The following is an 18,664-nucleotide window of genomic DNA, read 5'->3' as shown; positions in this document are numbered from 1 at the left end:
CGTGAACGAACAACTGGTAATCGGAATTAATTTGAAGAAATGTTCCCACCAATAATATTGCGGCGTCCCTCACCAACAAACTGGTTTTGTAAAATAAAACCTAATTTGATGGCAATCAACCAATCAATTTATTAATGGATCGAATTTTGAGCCGCCAAGATCGACGCGCTAATGCAAACTATATGACCGCTCCCTTTGTATGGTGTCCGCATGACTGACCCCGAAAATTGACCTCGTAGAAGACGTGCTTTAGGTATGGAAGCAGCCTAGGTTTTCTGTAAAGTGCCCAGGTATAAAACGGCCGACGGGATGAGTCACTTCTTGCACAACGCGAGCGACATGCCGCCCTTACACAATTCCTGTCCGCTGACTCACAGCGGCCTTTGCTCTGCACTCACCTCCTCCATCGCACCCTCGCCGGCGCCGTCTTGCTCCTTTCCACTGGACACGTTGTGGCCACGCGTGCGGTCTGTCCGGCGACGCGGCAGACTCGTTGGCAGGGGATTGCGAAATCTGTTGACGGCGTTCCGTCGATCTGCGGTCGTCGGAGTGATGTGTGTGGTGAAATCCTTTCGTTTCCACGTATGCCAGTGGCCTCTGTGAACGAGAAACGCGGTTGGGCCAGTTGGGAACCGATGACGGAATCGGAGATCTTACCGCTGGAGATAAGCAGGCAACAACTGAATTGAAATGAATTCTGGGGCTTCACGTGCCAAAACCACGATTCGATTACGAGGCACGCCGTAGCGGTGGACTCCGGAATAATTTTGACCACCAGGAGATCTTTGACGTGACCCTAAAGCACGTGACACGTGCGTTTTTCCATTTCGTCCCCATCGAAATGTATCCGCCGCGGCAGGGATTTGATCCCGCCTCCTCGTTTTTAGCGGCGCAACGCCATAGGCGCTAAGCCACCGCGGCGGGTGAAAAGCGGGCAACAACAGGTCGTCTGGAGCTGTTGCGCTGCTGCGACAGCTGTGCGTTTGTTTATCCTTGCAGGCACAGTCAAAGGTCTTCAGAACGAAGCGCTTCGACGTTCCAAAATGTTTCGTCGCGGAGATGGCTTGGTTGTAAGGAATCGCGCACCGTACCGCTCGAAGTCGAGCAGACAAGCGGTTTTAGATTTTTTTTTTTCGCTAATGGTAATCAACAGATAGATTGCAAAAGAAGTCGCTGATTTTCCTGTGGACACTTCACCCGACGCAATGTGCGACTGCACCTGACCTTGTGGCATTGATAATAATAATATTTGGGTTTTACGTGCCAAAACCACTTTCTGATTATGAGGCACGCCATACATCATCTTTGAAGTGGCATTGACAACGTCGGCATTGAAGTGGCCGACGTTGTCCGCGGCGAAACGCGGGAACGACGCGATGTGCAGCTGCGCACTAGCAAGTGACACTGTTGTCGCCCTTGTCGAAATTCTCGGTTCGTCTGCAGCCTTTTCGCTGGCTGCCTTCGTCGACCTTCGCCTTTTTTCCGACCCTTGATAGCTTCGACGGCGTCATCGTTTGTCATTTCCGACCGTATCGTGACGTTGTTGGCGTGGTATAGCAAATACCACTTATCTGCGGGAAGACAGAGGGAGAACGGCGAATGATAGGGCAGGAGGTTAGCAAGGACTGAGTCCAGCTATTTACCCTGCACTGGGGCAAGGGCAAAAGGGGAGGAAAAGATGAAGAGAAGAGAAATTCCGCTGTTAACTTCGCCGACGCAGCGGCAACACTCTGCTCTATATCACGGACAGTCCCTCAGTCCTGAAGACTCGAGAAATTTCTTATGTCTGTGTAGACAAAAGTGGGCGCTGTGTGAGGCGAAAGAAGATTTGCAGATTTCACAAATGTGAACGAAAATACTAATGTCGCTGAGAATTCTAGCATGCACTCGTGATCCCCGACTTGGCCAGATAAAAATTCTCGGCAGTAGTAGGCACACGAACTTATTCAGTTACTACCTTAGGGCACTTTCTTTAATATCAGCGAGTGGCCATGATTGTGTAGGCGATCCGTCTTTCAACCTTTACAACCGAAAGAGAGCTCGTTTTTCTTGAAACAGACGTGTGGACACCGCTGTGGCAGCCCTGTTCTCTCACGTGTGCTCGTGGTGTTATGCTTTTCGTACTTCTGCGGTGGCTCTTTCCGGTGAATAAGCAGTCTGAGTTTGGCGCTTGTTCCTCGTACCCTCCCATTTAGATCGTGTCTTTTTATCACTACCATCTGTTGCAAGTCGAAGAAGTCAATGGATCCAGATGAGGGGAATATCATAACATCTGCGGAGTCCGGACCCTACCACACGATGTTTGTCCTGGCGTCCACAGGGGGCCCTTCCCATGCGCAGAGCACCTACAATATTTTGGAACCAAATAAAATTATTACTCAGGAAGTCTGAAACAATACAACGACATATCCTAGATGAAGATGGAAGCGAAATGGAAGGGGACGCGGAATTAAATTAGATCCAAAAAATAACCACCGCATCATTCCAAGCCAATGACGAAGTTGTAGTTGAGGAAAAAAGGGCTTCAGAATAGGTAGGCGTTTGGATAACTTATTTGTTCTTACTCAGTATATTGAAACATCAAGAGTAGAAAGGAGACCGTTATTTGTTGTCTTTTTAGACAGTACAGGAGCGTATGACAACGTAGACCGCAACATCTTGTGGGATGTTCTGGAAAGGGAACACTTAGGCGACGATTGTCTGCAGCTTTTGAGAGAGATTTACCTAGAAAATACCGTTTGCGTTGAATAGGAAGGGATGAGGAGCGAGGAGAAAGTTGATATCAACCAGAGACTGAGGCAGGGGTGCCCTTTATCCTTTCTGCTGTTTATGATATACATGGTAATGATGGAAAGGTCGCTAGAAAGAAGTAATATCGGGTCTCTCATACCAACAGGCGGGTACAGTAATAGAGCAGGAGCTTCCAGGTTCGTTTTATGCGGACGACATCGTGTTGCTAGCTAACAAGCAAAGTGACATGCAACATCTGGCTAATCTCTATGGACAGGAAGGCGATAAGCTAGGCCTGAAATTTAGCGTTAAAAATCATGTGTTATGTTATTCAATGAAAACAGTGAACAGACAGTGACAACACAGGGCCAGGGAATACCTCGTGTAAAAGAATATAAATACTTTGGTATATGGATAACCTAAGGCAATAAATATATGGAAACACATGAAGAAACAATAATAGTAAAGGGGAAGAGAAATGCGGCCATAATGAACACAGAGTGGGATATGTGGAAAGGTGTAATGGTTCCAGGACTTACATATTGAAATGCGGTTGTTTGCTTGAAATTAGGGGTACTATCAGCACTCCACGGCAACCAAAGGTTAGTGGGTCGCCTTGCATTGAGCGCTTACGGGAAGACTACAAATGAAGCTGTGCAGGGTGATATGGGCTGGAATAGTTTTGAAGGGAGCGAAGCTCACAGTAATGTTAATTGGGAAGAGCGACTGAGAAACATGAAAGAAAGTAAATGGGCTGGGAGATCGCTCAGGTATTTGTACAAGAATAACATTGATTCACAGGGGCGGAAACGAACTAGGAAGCTTGCAAGCAAGTATGCGGCATGTATGGTGAGTAACACAGCAACAAAGAATGTCAAGCGGAAAGTCAGAGAGGCTGAGATAGTCGCATGGGCAGCGGCAATGGGAAAGAAACGTGCTATGAGTAACTACTTCAGAGGAAAGAACGAAATCCGGTAAAAAACAATTTATGGTAACTCAAAGGGAAGCTCATCACTTTTCGAAGCGAGATCGGTATGCCTTAGAACACGCACTTATAAAGCGAGATATAAGACGGTAGAAGAGGCATGTGGCTGCTGCGGTAAAGCTAGGGAAACGATGGAGCATGTTGTATTAGAATGTGAAGATACCTGCATAGTGGTCGATTTAGGAATCACTGGCATCCTTGAAGCGCTTGAATTCAGTGAGAACAAGGGGAAAGTAAACATATCCGCAATTGAGATTAGTAAGACACGATTGGAAGATTGGTGAAAGAAAAGTAGAGAAACGAGAGAGAAGTGGTTCTTGTGGGGAAGGAGGAAAGGCTGGCACTATTTTCTACAACCCATGCGGGAGCACGGCTCAGCGCCAGCAGGGTGGAGGAGATTGGATTAGAAGAGAGAGAGGGTAGGAGGGAGAAAGGTAGAGGGTCGTAGAGGTAGAAGCGAAGTAGTGGGGGATCAGGAAGCCCGAGGTGGTGGGATGGCCGTCAGGCCATCCGTCTTTGTAAAAATTTCCTATAGTCTCGCCGAGAGCCCCGACGAGTCGAGGTACTCGACGACACTAAGGAAGGCTGGTAGCTGATTACGACAGGGGAAGAGGATATCTTCCTGTCGTGAGCATGGGAGCCGCAGTCGGTGGAACTCTTGCAGAAGTCGGCCCGCGGTGCTGCAGGTGAGCAGGGCAGGCCATCAGGAGGTGCTCCAAAGTCTCTGGTTCACCACAGGAGGCACAGGCTGGCGAGGTGGCTTTCCCAAGGCGGTGCCGGCGGGCTGCTGTCCAGTAGCAGCCAACTCGCAGTCGGAGCAGCAACGAGGCATCCCTTAGTAGAAGGCCGTGCTGTGGAAGAGGCCGTGGAGGCCGGCCCAGGGATGCCCGTTTGTCCGGGTGACAGGCGATGATGTGCCGGCGCCGCCTGTGTCTCGAGAAGTCTGCGGCCGTTACAGCAGGGCTGAAGGGGACGCTTGAGTGAAGGGCACTTTTTGCAAGAATGTCAGCCTCTTCACTGCCCGGGATCGCCACGTGTGCCGGTAGCCAATGCAGAGATAGTGAGCATCCTGCGTCCTGAAGGGCCGTCAGTCTTGAAGAGAGCAGTGCTACCCCAAGGCTAGCCCTGCCAGAGTTCTTCAGGCAGAGCATCGCCGCCTTGGAGTCGCAGAAGACGGCTGCCGGGGTCGCTGGTAGCTCCTCTGCAAGTTGGTCACAGCAAGGTGGAGTCCTGCTAGCTCTGCTGCGGTAGAGCTTGCATGTCCCGGGAGACGGCACAGCTTACTCTTTTGTAGTGCCGATGCAACGCTGGCTGCTGTGGATGAGCCCGTCTCCGGTATCACGGATCCATTGACGAAGATGTGAAGGTGGTACCCAAGTCACTCTTGGAGGAGAGAGGCTGCCATCTGCTATAGGGCACATGTTGGGGAACGGTTCTTCGGGACACCTGGCAGCTCCGTCGAGATAGGGATTGGTGGTCGATGTGGTGGGTGAGGCTGTACAGCGTTTGCACGCGTGTCCCCTATGACTTTCTTATAGAGGCCACACAGCCGTCCCATGTGTAATGCTGGCCGGGAGCGTAGGCGGGTCAGGAGTTCTTGACCATCGGCGGCATGGTGCAGGCGATCAATGTGGCGTAGCCCCTGTTGTAGGAAGAGTAATGACAGGGGTAAGGCACCTGCCTAAGCCAAAGTGGTGGCCACTTGTGACGTTCGGGGAACACCAAGAGAGAGCCGTATTGCTTACCGATGCTACAGCTCCAGTTTCCGCCGGTGGAGTGAGGGCAGCACCACAAGAGGGAGGGCATACAGCAGACATGAAGTGACTGCAGCTTCAAATAGCTGCAGGGCCCACCTAGTGGTACAGCCCTGTCCACGGGCAAGGGGCTGTGAGATCGCCTTGTGGTCCCGAAGCGCCTGGGCGCACAGGGCCTTGGTAGCCGGCAGCCAGGTCAGCCGATGGTCAATGCGCAACCCCATGTAGGTGACTGCCTTGTTCCGTGAGACCTGGACGCCCTGAAAGCGCAGCCGGCCAGCTGAGCCGTGGGCTGATGCTCTGGGGTGCAGTAGCAAGGCCTCGGTCTTCCTGGCCGAGATGGTAAGGCCGATGCTGCACAAGTAGGCAGCCGGAGTGTCCAGTGCTCTCTGTAGGACCGTACGTGCCTTGCGGATGTGTTGCGGTGGTCCTCGCACCCATAGGGCGATGTCTTCCGCGTAGATTGAGGACTGCACGGGGAAGTGAGGGTTGATCGGCAGGGCAGCAGGCAACCGTGCCATGGCTAGGTTGAAAAGGAAGGGGCTCTACACTTACCCCTGTGGCACGCCTGCAGCGACTGGGCGGGGTGTGCTCTTCGATTGACCCACACGTACCCTGAGGGTGTGGTTGTGCAGGAACGACGAGAGGAACTTCCGCAGGTTGCCACAGATGCCGAGGAGGTACAGGCCCTGCTGGACAACTGCGTGAGGGAGGCTGTCGATGGCACCCTGTACGTCGATCAGCAAGAGCATCACGAGGTCTCCGCCGGCTTTGGTGTCCTCCAGTGTGGACACCATGTCAGCGATGGAGTCCGCAGTTCACCACCGCCGCCGGAAGCCCGTCGGTTGGTATGCCAGGAAGCCGCGAGCACGGGCCACCCAGTTCAGAGATGCCAGAACCATGGCCTCCATCACCTTGCAGGCAGCGGAGGTGAGGGAGACCGGTCGATAAGATGACAGTTCCCTAGCCGGTTTTCTGGTTTTGAGGATGGGTGCCACAATGGCTGTGCGCCATGCCTCTGGCACCTGCCCTGACTGCCAGATCTCATTGAAGCACTCGAGCAGGCGCTCACTGGTGGCCAGGTTACGGAGTATCTGTGGCGTTACACCGTCTGTTCCTGGTGCGCTGCGGTGTTTCCCTAGCCTCAGAGCCACCTGGAACTCGTGCAGGGCAAGTGGCTTTTGGCAGAGGGCAGCGACCTGGCTGGACGTCCAAGCAGGGTGGATGCTATGTAGACAGGTGGGGAGCTGGGCAGGGGGGTGTCCGACCGGTAAGATGGCTGCACTCTGTGGCACGGGAGGGGCAAACCGATACGCCAGAAGTTCCGCGAGGGCCTCTTTGCTGATTCCGAGCGAGATGGCAACTGCGAGGATGGGTTGACGGTTTGTCCTCTTGCCGGTGAGTGACTTGAGTAGTCACCAGGCTAGGGGGCCCCTTGAACGGTCCGTGATGCTGGAGCACAGGCTCACCCAGCTCTGTTTCCTCCTGCGCCGGGCCTGTCTTCTACAGCAAGCATCCACCCGTCTGTATTCAGTCCAGTGCTCTGCCTTCCCTGTCCGAATAGCTCTGCGCTCCATGCGGCGCCTGGAGGCACGGAGATCGAGTAGGCGGAGATCCGTGGCAGCAGTGTCTGGTGGCGCAGAGCACTGAACGGTAGCCTTCTGGGCGCACTCCGCGATGGCATCTAGAAAGTCACAGCGATCGGCCGCCTCACTGTAGTGCTTCCTAAACAGAGACGAGTCTATGACGTGGAAAGTGCTCGTCTTTGGCTTCCTTCCGTGTACAGAGGTGATCACAATGGGGAAGTGGTCCGAACTCCAAGTGTCCGAAGTTGTGTCCCAGGAGTAGGAGCACTGTACTGTGGTGAGGGAGAGATCGATGGCTGAGTTCACCCCTCGGCGGACATAGGTGGTTCCTCCGCTGTTCCAAGATAACTAGTCCGGCTCTGCTGAGGGCGTCGCGGAGGCTTCGGCCTCGGCTGGAGCAGCGGCAGCTTCCCCAGTCTGTGTGGTGGGCGTTGAAATCGCCACACAGGACTGCCTGCCTCCCGAGGTGTAAAGCCAGCTGGTCAAGGATAGAGTACTCCCATGGCTGTCCTGGTCGTATGTATATGCTCGCCATGGTCGTGTCTTGACTGCCGAGACGCACCGTGACAGCACAACACACCAGAGGGCCTCCTACGACGTCGGCCACTGGAACCACAGCGTGTGCCAGGTTGCACCAAACGTAGATGGCTGTCCGTGGTTTGCCGGGCTGGTGGGCGTCGTCCAGGCACGGCGCGTCCGTGCAGCCGCGTGTCGTGCAGGTGGTGACGCCTGAGTAACCGGTGTATCCCGGGAGTCGCAGGTCCTCGGCCATCGCGTACAAACACAAAGTGTACAAAGACAAAGCTCACAATACGGGTTCATAAACTTCGGTTTTGGGAATTAATCGTGTTTTTTTAACATAGGTAGGACATTAGGCAATAAAATAAGAGCTTGGTGGAGCAACCCACCGCCCCGTTCCAAAGGGGACGTTCATAACATCCATCCATCCGTCCATCCATAGTTCAGTGGCGGCTACGGTGGGCAGTGGTGGCACCGCTACCTGCGTCCGTTGTAAAGCAAAGCACCAGCTGTCGGCTACACGCAATTTTTTTCGTTGTAGAAACGAAGTCGTTGTTCGCGTCCTTACTGTAGAGACGTTCAAAATGTATACGAAAAAAAGAAAGGAATTTGGCTGGTACGTACAGAATCTTTCACTGTGCATTTTGTTTCGTTGTAGAGGTCTTCGACTTAGAGAGTCATTGGCTGCATCTTGTGGAATGAGAGCATTTAGTACACAAACTACAACCGTGAATACTTCCACAAAATACGGCGCCTCAACGCTTTTCTGATTAAAGCGGCCGTTTTAAGAAGAAGAAAAGAAAAACGCCACGGAAAGGTGAACTGCCACATCAGGAGTTTTAGTGTGACATCAGCACGAATTACACCATACATTCACGATAACCACGGTGGACCAAGCCCAGCTCGTGCAGCTTTTTCGCGGCCTTGAACTAGATATATGGTAACGCTGATCGAGTACTTAGCTGTATTTTTTGTAACTATTTGTGTTAAAAGCGCATGTTGGCGCCTGTATACCACCCCGCTTACTTCTCTAATTGCCAGATCTGCACCAAAACATATAAAAATTGTGACGGAAACAAGGAAGGAGCAGAATATATTGACAACAATTTTTAAAGTTGTCGAGGACGTAGATCCTCGAACAGGACCGCGACCTTCAAGACATAAACCGAGATCACAAACAGCCAAAATTTAATCTCGTACCCGCACTGCAAACCTATTTGCAACGTTCAGATTCCTTAAGGGTGCAAATTAATATATAGATCACGCTCTTACACATCTATCCGTGTAAGGGTTCAATTTATATAGAAAAAACACTCTTAAGGGTGCAAATCCGTTTACAGTGCGTGAAGACAGGCTAGATTAGACAGCTGGGCATTCCTGGAGCGCGCTCCAAAGCTCGGGCGATGCGCGCGCCATGGCCGATAGTTCTCTGACAACAGGCTTTTTGCGCGCGAACTAGCCGCTGGTTGACAACAGGCGAGATAGGAACAAGGGCATGGCATGTTTCGTATAATGTGTCAATGTCGTCTGTCAATGTACGCAAAAAAGGATGTCGGCAAGGAATGCTACCAACTGGCCCGAATCAGCATACGCCGTAGTTCGCTCAACAGCCGGTGAAAGGCACCCACATAAGGTTACAAGAAAAGAAAAGAAAAGAGGACAGGTGCGACCTTAGGCAAAATGTGAAAAAGAAAGGCTTGGTGACGCAACCCAGCGCCCCGTTCCAAAGGGGACGCTCATAGCATCGATACGCCCACAACATAAACGCAAAGACAAATCAGCCTGAACAGTTCGCAAGTACTAATATTCTTGTGGAGGTAGAAATGACGTCCCTCGTTTGGGCGACGCTCGAAGCACAGAAGCGACCTACACGCACTCAAGGACCATGGAAACACGGCAGCCCAAGTATGTGCGAATGACAAAAGGAAAGAAAGGGTGAAGAATAAGATTGCGCACACAAATGCAACGTTTTGATGTGATGAAATTTGCAATAATGAGATTTAGCAGTTATTAGAGACAATTTATTCTTTAAGGAACTGTACGAATTCGACGCGAGCTGCGCTGTGTCGGAATTTTCCTGATGGCGAATCACCCAACATTCTTGAGCTGCGCAAATTCGCAGTTGCAAAACAGCCGACACAAGGAAGAGGAGATCGTTTTGCTAATTTGCAAAACTCGCGTGCTGCTTCGATTGTTGCAATAACCGGGGTGGGCGGGAAGGAGGACATCAAATCCACATGCTCTGCGTTGCGCACGTCAAGGTCGCATCGGGTCCGATTACCGTCCCACGAGCAGCGGAAATCTTCGGAGACATCAAGGACGTGCATTATGCCGATGTAGCATTAAGCGTTATGAAAGCGCGACTTACGCATCGAAGATCGCCACCCTCCCCCCGCTACCAAGTTGCGTAACGACTCGAGAAGCCTGCGTTCGCTCGCGGCAGAAACCGCAGAGTTCATCTTGAAAAGTTGTCTGGCTTATATAACTTTTTGACAGCATACAATTATTACTTAAACTGAGCCGTATGCCCTATGATACCGCATATGTAATTCTTGCATACGATCCGCCGCAATTAAAAGCCATGGCTTGATAAAAAGAAGAAGCAAAACCAGAATATGTCATCAGGCGCTGTGAACAAACTAAATCACTTGAAAAGGGCTAATTACGTTATAACGAGAAATCTTTATCAATTTCGAGACGGGATTAACTTTTTACCATAATATCTTCTTTAAAAGGCAGACATACATTCCATTCAGGCAGATTTCACGTAATCTATATTTAGAACATATATTGTTTTAACTAAACTCGCAAATTAAATAATCGTTTTTCTGTTGCATTTCACGTCTGTAATGAAATTGCAAATAGTCGTCGACTTTTAATCCGGCCCTAACGTTAAAATGTATTTCCTCTCACTTTACTCATAGTCGACAGGTCTTCATCCTGAACGCATATGCGATTCTGACAATGATTCTCTGTCAGAGAAATTGTAAATATAGCGCAAAGCTCTTCTCTGGAGACTGTCTTAATCGTGAAGCAGGGCCCTAGGCAGGAAGGTCCTAAATAATATCCGTAATATAGCCCACGTTCGACCAATACAAATAAAGTCACAAGCTTCGTTTGAGGGTAAATTGCATATATGCTATAACACCACACTTTCCCACACTGTCACATGTGTTTTATAGGATCGACTCGAATGCGTTCACATCGGATCACTAAATAGGTGGGATGGGACTTATATGGCCGGCTTTTTTAAAGAGGAACATGGATTACAAATTTATGTGCACATCGGTGTGGGCACGTACGCTTAACGGAGCGTTATATTTTCACACGTGTCTCTGACTATGCGGCGTAAGTGCATTGCGAGACGCGAAAGATTTCGCATGAGTCCATAGTGCGCTTCGTTCCTCATTCTCTACTACTTATAATGTTCTGCTTTTTCTATTCATTGCTACAAGGCTGAAAGCAGTGTGTAGAAACGGAGATCAAAGCGACAGAGAAACGGACAAGGCAAACGCTTCACTAGCAACTCAAGCTTATTGAATCAACAAGTAATAAAATTCCAGCAACATTCGCAATAGCATTCGTAAAAATGTGCCCAAAATCACGTTGCAACATTCCAACCATTCATGAATGCTCCTTCTGGCGATTTAGAATGGGCAACCGCAGCACATGGTTGCAGAAGATTTAGTAATGTGAATCATTCGCTTTCCTTTCCTTTCTCTGATTTTGCACCCGCGCTGTTTAGAATCGCGACTTCGTCAAGTGCATACAGTGTGGCGTAGAAGCCTCAAGAACAGCGTAACAGCGACCTGTACACTGTTTCCTTACGAAAGCCATTATAAACGTTGTGTTCCGTTTAGTTGCCCTTAGCTGAGTATAAATTGGCAGGTCAAACTCTTACGCAGGATTTTCGCGAGGGTCTCCTACTGCTTTTTGCGCACACTTTATGTTCATCCGGCGACAGCCGTTGTTTTGCTTGGCCACACTGGAAGTAGAACGGCAGGCGCACATCGTCGACTTGGCCCCACCGCCGGCCTCGGCGGTTGAGTCCGGGAAGTGGAGCAGCTGACCTCGCGGTGCCGAATGTATGAATCCATACACCGAACTGTACTCGGCGAGCATGGATGACGTGGACGGCAATTTCGTGTTTTACTGGACCCTAAGGCTAGAATAATGTCTGTTGGTACTTCGTTGCCTTCAACTGCATCGACAATGAAATCCGCTTGCGCTAACCACCCTCCTTCGGAAAATCAAGCTGCCTGAACTGGCAGGCCAGCTCAGTAAAACTTTCTTTGCCTTGCTCTTTGTGAGGCTAAGGAAAGTATACGGTAGCGCCAGCGATATTTTCTTAGCCATTGAGCTTGAGCATGTTACCTTATTAGACGGTCTGCGCAACATAAGTGACCTCGGTGGCATCAAAAAAGATAGGGGGAAACTTAAGCTGCGCCTTTAAGGGTATGACATCATAGCTTAATTGTTCCATTCAGTGGTTCTTATTCTTACACAGTCACTCCTGTCTGTGGGCATTTATTCTTTATGACGACTATGCTGCTCCATTACTGTGGCCCTGTTTCGAGCCCGTTGTTCAGCTTCAGCCTGCGGCTTCGGCCGCTTAGCCTACGCTTGCTGTTCTTGCAACGCAGGGTTTTATTCACGCCTACCCGCCGTGGTTGCTCAGTGGCTATGGTGTTAGGCTGCTGAGCACGAGGTCGCGGGATCGAATCCCGGCCACGGCGGCCGCATTTCGATGGGGGCGAAATGCGAAAACACCCGTGTGCTTAGATTTAGGTGCACGTTAAAGAACCCCAGGTGGTCGAAATTTCCGGAGTCCTCCACTACGGCGTGCCTCATAATCAGATGGTGGTTTTGGCATGTAAAACCCCATAATGTATATATATATTCACGCCTAAGCCGCTTGACCTCCGCCTCTCGCTCTCGCAGGGCAGAGTCTTGTTGGCGCCTCAGTCGTTTAGCCTCCGCTTGCCGCGCCAGGCGCGCCTGCAGTTCGCTATTGAGCTGTTGTCGGTCGCGATCCAAATCCGTGGCTTGCAATGCGAGGCTTCGCTCCTGGCGTTTCGCTGCGCCGTCCCGCACGCGCAACTCGGCGTCTCTGCGTCGCCTACAACTCTGGCGCTCTGTGTGATCAGCATTGGTTTGCGCTTTCTCCACGCCTGTCTGCCGCGGTGTCCCTGGACGGCGAGGCGTTGGTGCAGATGAGCCAGCACGCGCTTCAGAAGACGGCCCAGCATGAGGCGCCGGCGACGGCCCAGCGCACGACGCCAAAGACGAACCGGGCACACTATCCAATGCAGAACTGACTGCAGCACGCTGGACGCTGAAGACAGAAATGCGGAACGAAGCTTCTATGAGCTCGCGCAGCACCTGTTGGACAGCAGTGTAATTAGAGCGGGGGATTACTGTATATGACTCCCCGCGGGAGCCATGTACACTAACTTTAGTCGAATACAGTTTTATGTTGGGGAACAGGAGATCGCTGTTTTTTTTATATATGGCGACAACATGCCAACACTCAGAGCCAACAATAATCAGATACTGCTTCATACATATAAACCCGCTTACATTCGCACCTTGCAAGCTTGCCCTGTGTGGCGAAGCGGTAGCGTGTCCGACTCGCGAGTCCGACTCCCAACCCGACCGACCCAGTTCGCACCCTAAGATGTGAACGCTTTTTCTTTAAAGCTAAACTCGTTTACCTTATAAATTTACATGACTGTAAGCCATCACGTGACTGTGACGTGGGTTCCTGTCGTGACGCGTCGTGGATGCCGCCGCTTTTTCCGCTGCTGGACTGGGACCATGCATTGTAGCCGGCGCAAACGACGTAGACCTAGCCATGTTTTGTGGCGGTCGACCTTCACATGCCACACCACTATCGTCTTGGTCTCCCGTCTGTGTACTTTGCGTTGCCTAAATGAACTGTCTTCCAGACGACACTTTACCGTCACAGGTGAGGCTGGGCCAATTACGTTGTGCAGTCCATCCGCTTGCACCGCGACTGGACCTCAGAAGTTCAAGTCTTCGAATCTATTCTACGGGAGTGGAGTTTGCGGAAGCGAAGCGGTCTGCTCTCGTTGTGTGCAGGCCTGCCAGACAGAGATGCGCCAACTGCCACGGACCGCACGATCCATCACCAGAGGACCATCTATTAGTGAAGAGTGGAGTTTATTAAGACAGGTGGCTGGAAACCGACAACGACGCTCTTATTGCCGACGCAAGTGCCCGAATGCATTTGAAGGTACATTTGGAGGGCCTAGTTGGCCAATACTTGACACGATGAAAGGTTACAAAACACGGACGCACTGCGAAAGAAAAGAAGTGGACACCGTACGGGACCCTTGTCCTGCGTTCTTCATGTTTTTTTTAATTTTTTCTCTTTGATCATGTCAAATATGAAGTTAATTACTCGTATTGGGCCATAAGTGCGCTATCCTACTTCACTAGACCACCGGGCTTCACCTTCTCAGGTCAGAAACAAAAAGCTAGCGGCCATGTGGGAAGCTCAACGATGTCAAATCTAGTTCAACCATTGATCCTTATAAGCCGCTGTCGCGCATGTAAAAAAAAAAAAAATTCACGAACTTTTCCTTTCTATCCACAACCATGCCGCCATCTCTGGGCTGTGGCCTTCTATAGTTGAAGTCGCTGAATATTTCTGTATAAAGATAGCTACCGAGAGGGCATTTATGAACGCTTCGATTCTGCGCAACGTCCCTGAAGTAGGATATCGAAGTATTGGCAGGCTATTTTTGGCCATACCAACAGGATAACGTATGCTGCTTTATGCAACCTTGGAAAGAAGCACACATCGTAATTAACCGCCGGCTTCTTTTATTCAAGCCCGAGAAGCCTTCACTTGAACTATCGTCGTACCAACGCATCGGACTCGCAAGCTCTGTCATTACGATAATGTAAAAGAAGACACTTTTGCGGTTACAGCAGTATTCGGGACACCACAACATTTATCCTGAGCTGTCGGCTTACGATGTGGCAGCTCCTCTATCGAGAACGCAGCCGAACTGGTGTCCTCCATTAAGGAAGAGAAATCAATAATGCATCCTTAGGCAGCGCTGTTTCTTGATGTGAAATGAATTAATAATGACGCGACTTATGGAGTCATTGTTGATGCATTAGCAGTGGCATAAGTTGGTGGTCGACTACTTTAAAGTCTAGTACGGTTCCTGTCAAGATGTTCATTCGTTCTCACTTCGGGCGCCTGAAGCGTTGTGCTCATCGTAGTGTCCTGTCGCGAGGCGTTCCGAGTCCTGATTTTTTCATCCTGGCCTTTGTAGGAGTAGTTCAACTATCGTCTCAGACGGCTAGCGTCTCAACGTACGAGTACAATATCTGCATTTGAGCGTCAGCCGTCACACGTTTCCAAACTGCGTGTAAAGCTTAGGAAGACAGCACAGCTAACACGTACGCGCCTTGTGAATTTATGGTACCCTAAGTTCTGCGAATCAATGCCCATACGAATGCTTATAAAAATATTCATGTATTTTTCGGTGTCGCCATCGATCGCGATTTGTCCTGGAGTCCTCAAGTTGTTCACGGGAAAAGATGATGGACTTTTATAGTCCATCTGTAAAATACATCGCCAGGAATCGGCCGTCGTAAAATTCATCCCCAGGTCGTCTAACTGCTTAGAATTTACCCGTGGCATCTGTCTCGGGTCCGACGCCCCACCTAGCCTCTTCACCAGTGCTAAGACAATGCGCTGCATTTTGTTGTTATTTTGCCCATATGCTCACCTTCCTTCAATTACGTCAAGCTACAAACCAGCGACACGTCCTTCTACTGTTTTGAAGACCCGCAGTATGTCCTGACGATCCTGGCATTTAAAAGCAGGAAGACTTCCCCCGGGCACTTCTGACGCAGTACTTGTATATAATTCATATTCTGACTATGGGCACACAACACACGCATTGTTTCGTTATTGCCAACAGCTCATCTGAGCGCTGTAGTTACTCTGTCAGACGTCTATCAGCAGCGTAATTTCCGCTTAACCCGGCATACGGTAGTAAAGCAGGTGCAACCACCCTTTAAACCTTTTTTGCATGTTTAATGCTGGTTTTTCTCGTGGCTAATGCGTTTAACCTCAAGTCTCTAAAAATTTTATTATTCACAACAGCGTGCTCGACCTATACATACATGATGAGAGAAGTCCTGTTTAGGTATCTTATGTTATTTCTGACCACTTGGGGCGCAGTCAAATATCTGATATCAAAGCTTGACAGCGATAGATAGCCACTCAGGCTTATTTTGTGGCGTTCTCGTGTAGTGTGTTGCAGCTATGATCTTGTTTAGTGTGGGCAGAAAGGAAAATTTCACTTGTTTCCCCTAAACGATTCGATTTCACCCCGTAGGGATGATAGCGATGGCCACATGAAACATACCAAGCTACTTTTACACACATGAAAGGGTGTAAAAATGTTGAGAATGCACTTTCGGAGCACACGATCACTTTATTAATATGCCAACAACGCTGTCGGCCGCGCGATTCGGCGCTTCCGGTGACGAGTCACACTAAATCTCGCGAAAGTGATTGCGTCCACGAAAGTGATAACTCGGGAATAACAGCCCTGATTAACATACTTGCGTGTCCTGCCTTGTGTATATTTCCTTGAGTATAAAACGCATTCACTTTCAGATAAAAAAAATGAATTAAAAAAGGTCTAGCTTTTAAAATGAACGTGTAAAGAAATAGGCACAGTTTATAGAGAGAAATGAAGCGCCGTGGCATAAATCATGTGAACCAGAATCATGTGAACCCAAAAACATCCATGCCAAACGTCATTTTGTCCAGTTAGCACAATAATGTAGTGCTTAGACCTCTGAGACGCCAACTCTCATGGATCAACATTTTGGATGCATGTAAGGATCAGGATTTTTGGGAGGAAGTATGACGGGGAAGAAATTTGTGGTAACGTTCTCATTCATCAAAATTTAGCAAAAGCTCATATCGAAAGACGAGATTAGGTCCTCCCCATTCTGCCCACGAACGCTACGTCGACCCGCAGTGCAGAATTAGCCTTCGTCTTCGGTGAGAGTGAAACTGCATTCGAGTACGGATATTTCCAATACTGTGAAACATAATACTATTCTTACGCTGTACTCACGTTTCCAGGCGTCAAAGCAAGCACCCCACCCTAAGCTTAGCTTTTTTCGGTGTCGTACAAAAGAAGGCCTGAAATGCTGAAAAATAAATTCAGCAGCAAAAGAACCCCTTCGCATGATTTTTTTTCTTATTCTAGTCTGAGAAAACTCCAGAGAAAGCTTTTCATTTTCTTATCCCGCAGTGTCTACACAAGCCTTTATGTTGTAGTTTGTAGGTGACGGGCTGTCTGGCTTCATTAATTCGCTACTTCAACTGTCGCAGCTATTACAGCGACATTTTTAATGTAATGCTTGAAACCAGTAATTTCATTAGGCAAGTCATGCGGACGATCTGAAGATCATGAGGTGGGCAACAACAAGTGAAGAGCATAAAAGAATGTGCTCATGGGGCTGGCCAATCGCCATTCTTCAGTACCGCTAAACACGCAAGGCGCTGCGACTTTTTTTCTTTCCTTTCGTGACTTCAATCTTTCAGATGGTTTTACATCTGAACACAGATAGTTACTTAGGTGTAGAGGAAGGTACTTTGGCACAGTCAGCTGATAAATAGCAGTAGGCATGGACAACATTACTTTTTTTCCATTATGTCCTGATAGCTCGGCTTCAATATCACAGCAGACCGTGGCAGCTTACCAGCTGGTAGTGACGACATAGATCCATGACTGTGAATTTTGTCAATTCTGTTTTTACAAAAGAGAGACGGAGAGACAGTGAGAGAGAGAGAGTCCACCCCAATGCAGCAAATCTGTTCTGCGTATATCCACAAGGCGAAGGAACTTTCCTCACGGGTAATTCCCCATCCACCTGAGTAGCTGCACAGGAAACCAATTCAAATGATTAGAGCGAGAAAGTGCGGTAGTTGCGATGGGTTCATCATGACAATTAATGACGCCGAGCACAAATGCGCATAACAAAGGACACGCCTTTGAAGCCGGTGTTCCTATCGTGTTTGTCACAATGAGGGCAACTGTCCTCAGTATATGGAAGAGCTCGCAGAGGCTGGCCGATGATCTTGCCCGTCTCGACATCCAGCCGCTTTCAAATACCTTTATACTTCGGGCCCTTGAGGCGACTGTAAATCTGGTTTACAGGGCACCTTACCTGATCTTTTTTTATAGAGTATACGGGCCTGAAGTCTAGGTTATGGGTATAGCCTGTGGTGTGTCGCTATCGTGAACCATCTTGTTCTTTTTTTTTACCTCTTTTCATTTTCCCAGTGCAGGGTAACCGGCCAGAAGAATGTGCCTCAGTCCGACGTCACTGCCTCTGCTATCATTAACCGTTTATCTATCTGTCTAGTTCCTCTCGCGGCTGCAAGAACGCGAGAGAGTTGCTTGAGTCAGTGCTGGTGAATGCGTGTTTGAAAAAAATAAATGTGCGTTTATCGCCGGTCGCAGAAACTGGTTATAGGCCGTGAAACGGCTTAGAGGTCGTCGCCCGTCGAAACCCACGCTTCCTTCCATGCGGCACAGCCCCGCCGGCATCCGAGTGACGAAGCCCAACAAATCATTTAGGACAGTTCCCTCTTTGAGACGCCGGAACTCGCAGAGGCGACCAAGCCTGACACGAGTGCGCCCCGAGCCTTCGAACTACCCGCCGCACTCGTTCTTCCGCCAACAGTCCAAGCGCATTTATAGAACACGCGCGCCAACGTTCACTTCTCCACCCGAAGTGCCGGGAAGTAATTTTCTCGCCCTTCTGCAAACACGACAAGCGTGTCAACAGACGAGAAGACCGCGTACCCCAGAAGACGCGCCTTGTTCGGACGCCACGCCATGTCCAGCGAAGGACCCGGAACCCGCGCATGTCGCCGGTTCATCGCGGCGGTGCGAGACGAATCGACAGCTCTTCCGTGTTTACGAATACACGCCGCCATTTCCGTGTTGTGGCTCGCCGGGACGTACTGTACGCCTGGAGGCGGCCAGGCACGCTCGGCACATACGTGCCGCCGAAAG

General features: G+C 49.8%; 2 protein-coding genes across 3 annotated transcripts in view; one reads left to right on the top strand and one right to left on the bottom strand.

The window, feature by feature from the left end:
* Nucleotides 1-18,664, top strand: part of LOC135913798 (salivary peroxidase/catechol oxidase-like) — a 223,110-nt gene that overhangs the window by 64,423 nt on the left and 140,023 nt on the right. The gene's annotated exons all lie outside the window — the stretch shown is intronic.
* The window catches only part of LOC135913799 (uncharacterized), an 80,350-nt gene that overhangs the window by 61,093 nt on the left and 593 nt on the right, over nucleotides 1-18,664 (bottom strand). For both annotated transcript variants that reach the window (XM_065446490.1, XM_065446491.1), the window contains exon 2: nucleotides 399-597. In XM_065446490.1, the coding sequence (XP_065302562.1) occupies nucleotides 399-597 (199 nt within the window). The remainder of the gene's footprint in view (nucleotides 1-398; nucleotides 598-18,664) is intronic.

Source organism: Dermacentor albipictus, chromosome 6, assembly GCF_038994185.2.
Source record: "Dermacentor albipictus isolate Rhodes 1998 colony chromosome 6, USDA_Dalb.pri_finalv2, whole genome shotgun sequence".
NCBI lineage: Eukaryota > Metazoa > Arthropoda > Arachnida > Ixodida > Ixodidae > Dermacentor > Dermacentor albipictus.
Note: the sequence above shows the minus strand (reverse complement) of the source record. Positions and strands in the feature narration are given on the sequence as shown.